Consider the following 13,464-nt stretch of genomic DNA (forward strand, 5'->3'; position numbering starts at 1 on the left):
AATCAGCAGGTACCCAACACTTACGTTTTTAATCTCACCTAGTTCAAAAAAACTTATGTATTTATTAAAAATTTGTTTCAAAGGTGCCTCCTCAGATACCGAGAGCAGTAGATAACCTCCTGGCTAACCTGGCTTGCGAGCCAGAGGAGGCACCTTTGAAGGCACAGTACATGCTTCACAAGTGGAGTAAAGTGCATTATTTGATAAATTAAGGAATAAGTTTGATCCTTTACAAGAAAGATATTGATCACTTAAATATGTGGCAGGAGGTTTCCAATTTTTTTTGGTAATTAAACGCAACTCTCCCAAAATTACCAAAAAATTATTAAACCTTCTGGTTTGTAACAGATGTAAAATTATTTTTTGTGAATGCTTGAGAACATCTAAAGCTCTTAACATTTGATTTTTCTTAGAAAAATCACTCGGAAAACGACTAATTTCCCGATATTAAGAAAAATGCTAGCTTTACTGCCTTGGCAATATTTTTAGTAGAAAGGGGATGAAAAAATACATAAAAATGACCTATCGCTTGCTCTTCTTTATCTTTGATAACAAGTTAAAAAATTGAAATATGATTAATAAATATCAGATTTTGAAATGGCCTAGCACCTTTAATTTTGAAGATATCGAATTGCGGTTTCCGGTTTCTTTCATAACTTTTTATATTCTTTAAAACTGTGTATATGAAAATGGGGGTCAACTGTAAACCCTCACTTTTGGTCGCGCGTCGGCCGCGTATGCGGGCAGTAATCTAAAATAAAGTCGCATATTCTGAAACTAGAGGTGACGGGCAACAAATTTTCCCTCTACCATTTTTCGCTCAGTTTAACTGTTTAAGCATGAAATGCATTTGAGCCATCTTAAAATGAACACCCTGTATATAATTTTTATTTCAGGTATTAAAAATCCTAATAAAATTCGTGAAGGAACTGGATTTAATGAAAATGGAATTTGAAGAGATTGAATTAATGTACAATAAATTGGTTGAATATGGGCAATTACGTAAAGAGCCTTCTTCTTATAAAGAACCTGATTTCATCCCTGACAATACAGATGAAGAAGATGAAACTACCACTAAAGAACCGTCCACAAATTTAGCTAGTGAAGATAAATCTGTGTCTACCACAAAAAGTCATAAACAAAAAAAGCAGAAAACAACTATTGCAGGTCCCAGTATTTATATGAAATATAATTACAATGGTACAAACACTTATTGGAGATTATTTATAAAAAATAAAATTTTAAATGTTGTACCAATATTTGAATATGAATTTTATGAATTTGATGATAAAAAATTAGGTCAACAAACAAATGATAGTTCGGATAGTTCACATTTAGATGAACTTATAAAAGAAGATATTGTTAAATATTTTGCCGAACTTTTTAATTGTGTGCCAGATATTAAATCAAGTAATGTGAAATTTGATCTTAGTGCTAAACAATTATTAGATAAACATTTCAAAACTAAAAAAGATGTTTACTATGTAAATTCCAGTGATAGTGTAATTCAAGTTTTCAAAAAAGGTAAATATGTTTCTGACCAAAATGTATATATTAAAGTGACTAAAGTCTGGGACTATTTTAAATTGCCTAAAAAGATAATTAAATTAGACCTAGGAGATGAACATATACGCTATTTAGTGTTAAAAAAATCGTTACGTAAAAAGAAAAGAACATCATCATCTCTTCAGGATAATGAGATTCCCGGTAATGCGAAAGATGATCAAGAAAAACCATTTATATTTACACTGTTGAAGGAAGATATGCAAGATTATTTGGTGGACTTAGACGGTGATGGCAGTAAATTCAAAAAATCAGGTAATTCATATAAGCAGGTTTATATTAGTATTATTTGTACTCTGTCTTACTAGCTAAGAATAGTGTTGGGAACGTGTACAACGTGTTTTTACTAGAAATATATATTTTTTTAAGGTCTCTAAAGAAAGATAAAGGTGATTTTTATTAAGATAAATTCAGTATGCAAATCAAGTTTAATTTATGGGCAAAATTATGATTTATTTTGTATTTTATTTTCACTCTCCATTTGCTTTTTATTTTTATTTTAGATATAACGTTTCCTTAAATCCAGTTTAAAATAAAGTTATAAATAAAGTAAATATTTTGAATAGAACTTGGTTCTCAATGTTTCATAACTTGGACAATTAATGAAAACGTCAGCTAGGTTTCTTTAACGCACAATATATCAATTTTTTTTGCACAGTTAATTTCGTAACGCATGCTTTTAATATAATAATAATAATAATAATAATAATAATAATAATAATAATAATAATAATAAAGGGGTGGAGATAGTCCCGTTGATTATTTCAGCCACGGGACTTGTGCCGCGGTCGCTGGGGGAGGGCCTCTGCATGATGGGAATCAGGAGGACCATCATATACGAGATGCAGCAGGCTGTGGTACTCCACACCTGCCGCATTGTAAGGGAAGTGCTAAGGGAAGACGCCAGAGACTAGCACGGACATATTTTTCTTTTTCTTTTGTCTTTATCATAGGACAATTGTCCGGTTCCAGTTAGAACCGTAATACCAGATAAAGAAAACAGGTTCCTCCCTTGCCTGCGGGCCGCGAGGGATTTGGAAAAAAAAAAAAAAAAAAAAAAAAAAAAAAAAAATAATAATAATAATAATCTATTGCTTACAAGTTTACAACTTTCTGCAATAAGTTGGCTAAACATAAATAAACTGCAATGTTCTACATGGAATGAATACAATGCAAAAAATAATAGAATATAAACATAAATACAAATAAAATGATACATTTTCCCTAAAAATTATCATTATTTCAATTTATTTTTTTAATTAATAAATTCGATTGATTCACTTTACTTGAGCCCTAATAAAAGTAAAGTAATCGCCTATTTTTTCAGGCGGGGCCTAACGTCCAACTACCAATTAGGTGTCGTGGACGGAGGCGACTAGCAAACATACTTTACTGTAAATTTCTTTTATTAACCATTAAATAAAATCCAAGTGGCCTCTAGACCGGGGGAATCGAACCCAGTACCACAAGCTTCGCAGGTCTCGCCTCTAACCGCTCGGCTACCGTGGCGCCTACTTGAGCCCTAATATTTTACCTGCTTTTTGACGCTTTTCCAAAGCTTGATTAACAAAATGGTACAAATTCTGTTAATCTAATTCAGTACGGAAAGTCAAAAGGGAAACTTTTAATTCATTAAAATACGAGGGTCGTTTGAAAAGTCCGTGCAAAGTCAGAGAGATAGCACCACTGGCGCGTATCGAGGTTATGTTTAGTTAGTAGCATCTCTTGGAAGAACACACACCAAGTTTCAGCCAGATCGGTCTATTTCTTTGTGTTTGGCATTCGTTTGAATCGAGGAAGTCGAGTGATTTTCAAAAAATGGACGAAAAAGAATTTCGTGTGTTGATTAAACACTACTTTATGAAAGGCAAAACGCCTCAGGAGACTAAAGAGAAGCTTGATAAACATTATGGTGACTCTGCACCTTCGATTAGAACAGTTTATAAGTGGTTTCAAAATTTTCGGAGTGGCCATATGGGCACAAGTGACGCTGAACGTTCTGGACGCCCTGTTGAGGTTACTACTCCAGAAATCATTGATAAAATCCATGATATGGTGATGGATGACAGAAGAGTGAAGGTGCGTGAGATTGCTAGTGCTGTGGGCATCTCGAATGAACGGGTACATAATATTTTGCATCAACATTTGGACATGACAAAGCTATCCGCAAGATGGGTGCCGCGATTGCTCACGCTTGACCAAAAACGAAATCGTGTGAAGTGTTGCAAGGACGGTTTGCAGCTGTTCAAGAAGAATCCGCAGGACTTTAAGCGTCGTTTCGTCACTGTGGATGAAACATGGATACATCACTACACTCCTGAGACCAAAGAACAATCTAAACAATGGGTTACCAAGGGGGAATGAATCTGCGCCAAAAAAGGCGAAGACCGTTCCTTCGGCCGGAAAGATTATGGCGACTGTCTTTTGGGATTCGCAAGGAATAATCCTCATCGACTATCTGGAAAAGGGTAAAACTATTACAGGTGCATATTATTCATCGTTATTGGACCGTTTGAAAACCGAGCTGCAAGAAAAACGCCCACGATTGGCCCACAAAAAAGTCCTTTTCCATCACGACAACGCACCAGCTCACACCTCAGCAGTTGTGGTCGCAAAATTAATGGAAATAGGGTTCCAACTCGTTTCACATCCCCCCTATTCTCCAGACTTGGCTCCCTCGGACTACTATTTGTTCCCCAATATGAAGAAATGGCTGGCGGGAAAAAGATTTTATTCAAACGAGAAGGTGATTGCAGAAACGAATGGCTATTTTTCAGACTTGGACAGATCCTATTATTCGGAAGGGATCAACAAACTAGAGCAGCGTTGGACGAAGTGTATACGCCTAAAAGAAGACTATGTTGAAAAATAAAAAAGGTTTACCCCAAAAAATTAAGTAGTTTTTATTTTTGCACGGACTTTTCAAACGACCCTCGTATTGATACGTTAAGGGACTGTAGTAAAGACACTCTATTGAGAAATGTTCCAACTTGTCAGCTTTAAACAATGAACAGTTAAAACAAAAGTTTTTTGGCTTAAGTTTAAATTTTTAATTTAAAGAAAACAAACTAATTCAAAAATAAAAAATAAAAATATAAGAAAATACTTTGGTTTAAAGAATTTAATGATATTTGTCAAAGGCACGATATGGAATTAATAAATTATGACAGTGGAGGTGCGGATCATTTTGAGGTTTTAGTACAGAAAATAAAACAGTCTTTTAAAAGAAATTTATTGGCTAAAGCTGCGAATTCAACTTTTCATTGTTTGTAAAAAAGTAAAGTAAAGTAATCGCCTATTTTTTCAGGCAGGGCTTAACGTCCAACTACCAATTAGGTGTCGTGGACGGAGGCGACTAGCAAACATACTTTACTGTAAACTTCTTTTATTAACCATTAAATAAAATCCAAGGCCTAAGATCGGGGAATCGAACCCATTACCACAATACATATTAGCTTTGCAGCTCTCGCCTCTTAACAGCTCGGCTACAGTGGCGCCTTCATTGTTTGTATAAAGAGTTAATCATAGATTTAGATCAAAATCATTTACATTAAAGATGCAAACAAGTTACACTTTATGCAAACTATTGGGGAGCATCTAATAAATTTAAACTATACATAGAGTGGGTCGAACAAGCGAGAGTCACCTCTGTTCAATGTGTAATCTCAATGTAGTTGAAGATTTATTTCTTTATGTAGCTGAATGTCCAGTTCTTAAAGAATTTAGAATCCGGTGGTTTAATAAGAAAACCTTAACTAAAACTGAAATAATTAGTTACCTGAATGGGCAGAATAATAGTTTTAAGCACTTTTATTGGTACCACTTGGAGGCTGCTAATTACAGACAGTTTTTGATATCTAATTACAATTTTTAAATTTACTTTATTTAAGGTTTTGCGGATTTCAATAATTAATTTAAATTAGTTAAAATTATTTTGCGATTGCTATTTTAATTTTCTGCGATAAAGAATCTTTTTGTTTTTTGTAGTAAAAAAAAAAAACAAACTAAGTTTTCACAGAGGAAAAATATTTGTATTAATGTATGTATTTTTGTAAGTGAGGCCAACCTCTGCAGACGGACATAATGTACATGCATTGTGTTGTTTTTGTTAGTTTTCTGTTCATTATGTTCTGTATTATTTTGTATCGTTATTTAATAAACCCACATTATTATTATTATTATTATTCGGGAGAAGGAAGGAAGTGGACAAGGCAGCAGTCACTCGAGAGGAGCGGCTGCGTACTATGTCGGAATGGCAGGCTGCATGGCTGGAGGAGACCAGAGGAAGGTGTACTGCAAAGTTAGTCTCGGACGTGAACAGTTGGACCGGTAGGTCTTTCGGTGAGGTAGATTACTATCTCACCCAGCTCCTCACTGGTCACGACTACTTCCGAGACTATCTGCGGAAAATGGGCAAGAGGCCGGGAGGGGACTGCCCCCAATGTATAGGGATGAGAGACGATGCCCATCACACCTTTTTTGAGTGTGAAAGATGGGGTCGTCTCAGAAGGGATTTGGAGGGGAGCGTCGGCCGGTGGACTCCTGACCGATTCCAAAGTATAGTGCTCACAAGCAGAGCGAATTGGAGAGCGGTCACAACTTTTGCCAGAGAGGTGTTAATAAGTAAAAAAAAGGGAGTTGGATGAGGAGGATGCGAATCCCTAATTAGGGTCAGGTTGGGGGGCCTAGCCTGATATTATTATTATTATTTTTTTTTTTTTTGGCGCATCAACAGCTGAGGTTATTAGCGCTCGGAGCTTTTTTCAGTGCACTGCCGGCCTCCGGACAGTGTTCTCTCGTTACAGACAACACTGTCCATCACCGGACAGTGAGCTGTAAGAAGCTCCTAGGAAGAGAAAAACTAAGGATTAGCAGCTGGATTCGAACCCGGGACCTCCGCGTGGGAATCGAGTACGCTAACCACATAGCTAATCCCTCCCCTTTATTATTATTATAATAAAAAAAACCAAACTAATTCGGCTCGCTAATCTATCTAAAACGGTTCATTAAAGGATAAATTAGTATCAAACTTATTTATTTGTTATTATTATTTAAGGTGCATCTATGTATGAGGTCATTAGCATCCGGAGCTTTTTTCAGTGCACTACCAACCTCTAGATAGTGTTCTCTCGTCACAGACAACACTGTCCATCACCAGACAGTGAGCTGTAAAAAAGCTTCTAGGAAAAGAACATCTAGGGACCATTTTTTTTTTTTCTCGACAATTTGTAAATATTTTGCTAAACTTATGTAAATATTTGAGAAATTATTGTTGGATAGTAAAATGTCGGCAGTCAGTGGGGGGGTCATGAACCTCCCCGCCGGTTAATCTCTCTTCAATAACAGATAAGTCCATTTTGAATATTTCTAACACTAAGATTGACCTAATAATATGGTATTAATAATATGATAACGAGATCGTATTACTAACACGATAGTTACTAACATGACCAATATAATGGAGGTTGATAAACGTAACTAAACCAAAATGAAATACATTTCCGAATGAAGGAACTTTAGATATGCACAAAAATAAAGTACAGTTTCATGAAACCAATTCTGTGAACCCGAAATACAAAAAAAAAGGTATTACTTAAAAAATGCCTTAACAAGGACGTTGGACGTTGATAAGGGACCATTTGTAGTCAATCTATCCCAAAAAGTAGTAATGTAGGTCCAGTTCATTACATAAATGGCTACTCAGGGCGTCAATGACCCATAAAGACGATATTTTGTACATAGCAGTAACGGGCAAGAACAGAATGAAAATAGTAACTAAGAGCTCAACGGCGGCTAGTGAACTACTATCGTTGGCCATTCTGAAAGCAAGGCAAAATATCAGCCTGTTTACCTAATTTTCGGAGTTGTAAGAGATATCCATTCAGACTTAGACGAAGAATAGATTTTGTCAAGGAGAGCTAATATCTCCTATTAAACCCATAAATATTAGAAGAATAATCAGGCAAATTTAAAGAAAAAACTACTGCGCGGCCTGAAACAACATTTAATTACAGACGATTTGATTAGAATTAATAATTCTACTTATAGTTCTGTTTATAGCTTGATAGTTGTTTAGCAAAATTTTAATTCATATTTAAGGCTCAATGTTCCATTTGAAACTACCAGGGTGATCAGTAAAATTAGAATTGCTTCAGCTAACTTGTGTGTTATTTATTGCTAAAGGTATCCGATATGAGATCCAACAGTCTTGAACTTTGTCAGCAACATAATCACGAAACAGAGAACTCGGCTCATATTTTTATCAATTGTCCAGGTTACAGTGTAATGAGGCAAAAGTACCCTTTCAAAATATTTTCCACAAATAGCTGAAAATGTATTAATTATTAAAAACAAATCACATAGTTTCGATGTCCACAAATTTGTTATTGGCTGTCTAGAAAGGTGATTGATTCCAAACGCAAGCCAAGCGCTTGCTTCAAAACGAAATTGTAGCAAATCAGCTACTACTTAAAAAAAACAAAAACAAAAGTCTAGACGAGAAAAAAACGAGAGAACATTTGAAATATCGAAATAAGGAAAAACATTTAAAATATTTAATAAAGCTTCTCATAACACGAATTTAGAAACATTTTTCACTTATAAGACGCATAAATCCGATAAAATGCAATCACTATAAGCTCTAATAATTCTCACGGAATTGACAACTCGCCTTGTATGGAATCCAATACCATCGGCACATTACTCAGTCAAAGAGCACTTTATAAACAAACATGAGTCATAACATTGTATAATATTTGACAAACACTAAAACTCTTCAATAAACAAACAAACTCAACTATATTTTTAATTTGTAATTAGTACTCCAATATTTCATAAATATCAAATTAATATGTTCATATAAATAAAATAATGTTTACAATCTTACAAATAAATATAAAAATCCATCTAAACTGATAATACTTGTTTAGAAATATGTTTAAAAAACAAAATTGATGTCACCATAGCTTCCGAAACTTGGCTTCAATAAACAACTTCAGTTTATCTGGGTACAATTAAGGGCAGTCCCTTAAATTCACGGTGACACGTGAATAAATGATACAAAAAAGCATACATTTATCAAATCATAAACGTTCGAAAAACATTCAGTCTTCTGTGATAAACTTTGAAAAAAAAACAAACAAAAATTAAGGCATTTAATATTCTATCTTTTTTTTGCTCACCTAAACATAAAATTATCCCATATTTGGATATCCCTTTACAAATGTATGAAGTATCCCATTATAATATTCGATGATATGAATGAATGTGTTCGATTACGAAGATATCGAACTATCGATGCAATTTATTTTTAAAAAAAACCTTTGTACATTAATGACGGCTCATCTATACCAAGTTAGGCAGCCTTTGGCAATTGATCTGACTAATCGCCTTCACTGGTTACTAGATCGGCGTGGTCAACCGTAAGAAAAACAATTCGGGTGTGACCATTTAGAGATATTGTTTACCATTAACATCGTCTGTAATAATAACGCCATCTTATTAATAATAATAGCAGCCCAGCTTCTAATACAAGATGGAATGTGAAGATGGCCGATTGCGACAAGTTCGATTTTTTTGGGGGGCGCATCGATTACTGTGGCCACTGGTGCCAAAGTACATAGTTGAAAAATGTGAACAATGTATGAATATATTGGAATTACCTTATCTAAGCGGCAGATGTCATTACCTCGATGTTATACAATCAGCTAATTTTATAAAGATGGGATTGTGGGTGCTTCCTGCCAGGAGACGGTGCATCCAATCACCTAAAACAAATAGACAAAGTGCAATACAAAGCCTTAAAAGCATGTCTGGGTGTCCTGAAGTCCAACACTAACTAATGCGCTCCTAGCGGAGGCTAAGCAACAACTAGAAGGAAGTTGTTAGCTTCACGCCTTATCTTTTATAAATGTTCTGTACTGTATCAAAAAAAAATCCTGCATTTAAAAGATAAGCAGTATCACTGCCCGAGTTTTTACCGTAAAGTTCTGGTTACAAGAAGAAGACTTACATCTGAGTGAACCAATTCAGCCAACTGTCACACTTCTTTTTAGAACTTAAACGCTATGATTCCCTTCCTATTTTCGGTTTTAGTTTCAATGGAAATTATTAGAAACATTCAAACAAAACTTTTTCCAATACAATGAAAACAATTTAAATTCTGATAATGCGTTGCTTCTTAATAACTTACAGCTCTGATTTCCCAACGGATGGTTTTAAGGACCAGCATTGATTGATATTTCCACTAACGTCACTTTACAATTCAAACTAAATAAATTCGCTTCCATATTCACAGCTAAACTGTTAACAAAACATCGACGTTTAAACTATGTAGATTCAATCCCTTTATATTAATTCTCACCAAAAGTAAAAGTGTTCTCCAACAAATTTTACTCTCCGATGGTAAAAATTATTAGCAGAAGCCGAGTGCCTATTCCCTAGAGTGGGTATACAATTTGCCCAAGCAGAAAAAAAAAAATGGTCAATTCTGCACATCCATTCAATTTAACATTCCCAAATGACCGTGGTTTTCCAGATATAATAACTATTGGAAATTTTAATTAGCACAATTATTAGAATACGATTTAATCATAATTATTTGCCGCACTATCTAGCTAAAATTTGTTGTAGAAATAACGTACATTTGTTCGTGTTCTTCTGAAATCATATCAGACGCCAAACACCTAATCCTGGAATGTCCTAACAATACTAAAGAGATAGAGATCAATTGTGGAAGGCTGTTCTAGCGACTTGATGCCCTTACCTGCCCAGCTAATCTCTATACGTGCATCTGACGATGGCACCATTTAATACAGAACTATTTGAATCCAATTAATCATTAATACTAAATTTTTATAATCCTACAGTGACCGTAAATTATTTAATATTTAAGATTAAAATAGCGAGGATTCGGTCAAAATAAAAAACAACTCCGTCTTTACGACGTTTCGACAAATTTATTGTCTTTTTTAGACAATCGCAAATAAATATCACAATTAGAATATCGAAACACAGGAATGAAAATACCTGACATCATAATAAAAAACTATAAGAAATTATATCAATTACAATTCGTTAGAACTTACGTGGTTAATGTGATTTAGTATTTAAGTTAAACTCTTTCTGTTTTTGATCCTAACAAAGTTGTCATCAAAATATAGACTTCAGTAGTTTCGTCTGAATGAATCCTATTTCCTCAGTTAAATTTTAAGTTCAACTATCAGATTCTTCTCACTTTTCCAATGGTCTGGTAATAGCCAGTATTTTTTCTTTAAACACTATCTGGCCAAGAGCTCCAGTATCTATAGTTGTAATGTTAAAGAGGCATTGGCAAATATAAATTGAACGGTTCACTGTACAAATCGATAAACTCCACTTTTTGAAATTTTCTTAAATTTAAGTGTCAAAGCATTTGGTTGAGTCATAGCTTTTTATTTTTATAATGAATTTCCCAAATAATAAAGATTAACACCATTAAACGATAAAAATGTTTTGGCCATTAAATAATAATTTATTTCAGAAGCCATTTTGATTAATTCCGCGCTCCAATGTAAGTAGTTGCAATAGTTCAACTTAAATCCAGTAGCAGGCGCTAGAATGAAAGCGGTAAATTGATTTGAATTTATATTATAAACGGAAATTTAAAAAACAATTTACATTATATTATCGCATTTTTCCACTTTTTGTTTTTTGGAGTTAAATAGAGTTGCGCAGTGAACGGCTCAATTGGCGGCCTGTTGAAGTGTAAGTTCAATCTAAAACTTCTTCGCTTGTTTTTATTCTTCCAGGGTCCAGATTACGAAAGACTAAAAAAGTAAAAGTAAACCAAGATCAGCGTAGGGTCCAGAAACGTCATAAAACTGTCGGGAAACATAATCCAGAAGTAGAAGAGAATGATCAAAAAAGTAAAGCATCCCGAACTTTTACATATCATGACAACATTTCTGAAGGAATTGATGAGACGAAAGGTACCAGCGAAGTATCGTTTGAAGAAGAGATTCCCATAGATATTGTTAATAAATTCTGTAGGTACAAAGAAGAAGAATCAGTTATTGATTCTGAGTTTAGTATACCAAGCACGATGAGCATTAGAACAACGAACAGTGACGAACTAACTAAATATAATTATCAAGTACAAAATTTTATTGATAAGAATAAAATGACTATGAAAAAAATAGTTGAAATTAGAGATGAACTATTATTAGAAAATGATGAATTTCGTGGGAAAAAAGAATTGTTTGATGAGGAGAATGATTTCATCGATAGACTAAGTAAACAATGCAGTTTTTTAAAGGAATTCTTTGGTGGGAGACAATATCCTGAGTATGAAAATTCCCCATTGACCTCAAAGTTTATGGAAACTAAATTAACTGATATGGATATAGTTCGTTTGAATCTTATTCCAGAAAAAATTCTACGGTTAATATTTCTGAAAGAAAATGTTCGAGACTCTATACTTGATGATAGATACGATGAATCATTAGATTACCAATCATCACTAGAATCAATGGAATATCTGTTTAGAGATCCTGTATATTCGATTTGGGAAGAGGACTCTGTAAGCGATAATGATCAACCACCTAACAAATCTGACTTCGATCTGCAACCTGAATCTATCATCGATCTGCAATCCGAATCTACAAACGATCCGATTCCCGAATCTAAACACGATCTGGATCTCGAGTCTAAATCCGAATCTACACACGATCTTCATTCTGAATCTTCAAACGATATATCTTCCGAATCTTCATTCGATTATGATTTCCTAAGTGAGTATATATATTCTTTTTTCTGGGGTATTATTTTTTTTTATTATTACTATTATTTTTAATGATTTAAGGCGCGTCAACATCTTAGATTATTGGCGCCCGGAGCTTTTTTCAGTGTAGACAGAGTTCTCTAGTTACAGACAATACTGTCCATCACCGGACAGTGAGCTGTAAGAAGCTCCCAGGAAAAGAACTTCTAAGAGCCAGCAGCTGGATTCGAACTCGGGATCTTTGCGTTGGAAAACAGTATACTCTAACCACTAAGCATTTATTATTATTTTTTTTACTTTTTTTAAATTGCAATTTTTAGGTTTATAAAATGATAGGTTAATGCAAATATTCTACGTGTATCCCATCATTTATGGTTAGGGTGGGAACAGCAAATTTTAGAAATAAATAAATAAATAATCGTATCGAATCATATTTGGTTCGTTTTTTTTAGTTCCATCAGCTTCGTGGTAAGTTTAGCCTTGGTACTGTCCTATTGTTATATAGTAAAACACAGTAAAAGACACGTCAGAAATACTTATTTCAGAAAACTTTTGTAGAAGTGTAGAAATCTCCCATCAAGCTACTTAAAAGTATTTATTTATTTGTAGCGCTAAGGCTCATAAACCAACTGACTCCTTTAATAAACCATTTTTGTCGGCTCATAATCCATTGCAAGGGTATTTTGGCAAACGTGCCTGGAAATCTAAAGATCACAAGATTATTTATTCAAAATTGGTTATTAGAACAGTTTTCTATTAATTTCTCAGTTGAGTTCACCCAAAATATTTTTCGAAAAAAGAGTGCCTGTTTTTATTAGTTTTTTAGTAACTGTTTTTTTGTTTTGTATTTTTGTAGCACTCAAAAATCCATTTTTTGTTCAATAGGTAATTTTTAAATAACGCGATATACGAATAAAAGTAATCTAAAGGTTGCGAACTACGATCGAAAGTTGGTTGGTTGCATGTTGACTCAGCCTATACACCAGTTTTCCATGTCTATAAGATTAACTTCTTGATGAGTACGAGGATTCGGAAGCCTGCGGGAATGTAAAGTGCGTATTGATGTACCAATCGGTCATATATTTTTTAAAAACCTTATCAATTACACTTTTCACACAATCATATCGTTCTTTTTGTTGTAT

At 34.1% G+C, this 13,464-nt stretch overlaps 2 protein-coding genes across 2 annotated transcripts in view; one reads left to right on the forward strand and one right to left on the reverse strand.

The window, feature by feature from the left end:
* The window catches only part of LOC141461951 (protein lingerer-like), a 48,847-nt gene extending 38,065 nt beyond the window's left edge, over positions 1-10,782 (reverse strand). Inside the window, exons 1-2 of the mRNA XM_074143435.1 lie at positions 10,650-10,782; positions 9,225-9,329 (exon numbers count right to left, since the gene is read on the reverse strand). The gene's annotated coding sequence lies outside the window, so the exon portion shown is untranslated. The remainder of the gene's footprint in view (positions 1-9,224; positions 9,330-10,649) is intronic.
* LOC141461950 (uncharacterized) overlaps positions 1-13,464 on the forward strand; it is a 69,194-nt gene that overhangs the window by 4,231 nt on the left and 51,499 nt on the right. The window contains exons 4-5 of the mRNA XM_074143433.1: positions 897-1,818; positions 11,352-12,332. Of these exons, the coding sequence (XP_073999534.1) occupies positions 897-1,818; positions 11,352-12,332 (1,903 nt within the window). The remainder of the gene's footprint in view (positions 1-896; positions 1,819-11,351; positions 12,333-13,464) is intronic.

Source organism: Rhodnius prolixus, unplaced genomic scaffold (genome assembly GCF_049639745.1).
Source record: "Rhodnius prolixus isolate KJV_2025 unplaced genomic scaffold, Rpr scaffold_12, whole genome shotgun sequence".
Taxonomy (NCBI): domain Eukaryota; kingdom Metazoa; phylum Arthropoda; class Insecta; order Hemiptera; family Reduviidae; genus Rhodnius; species Rhodnius prolixus.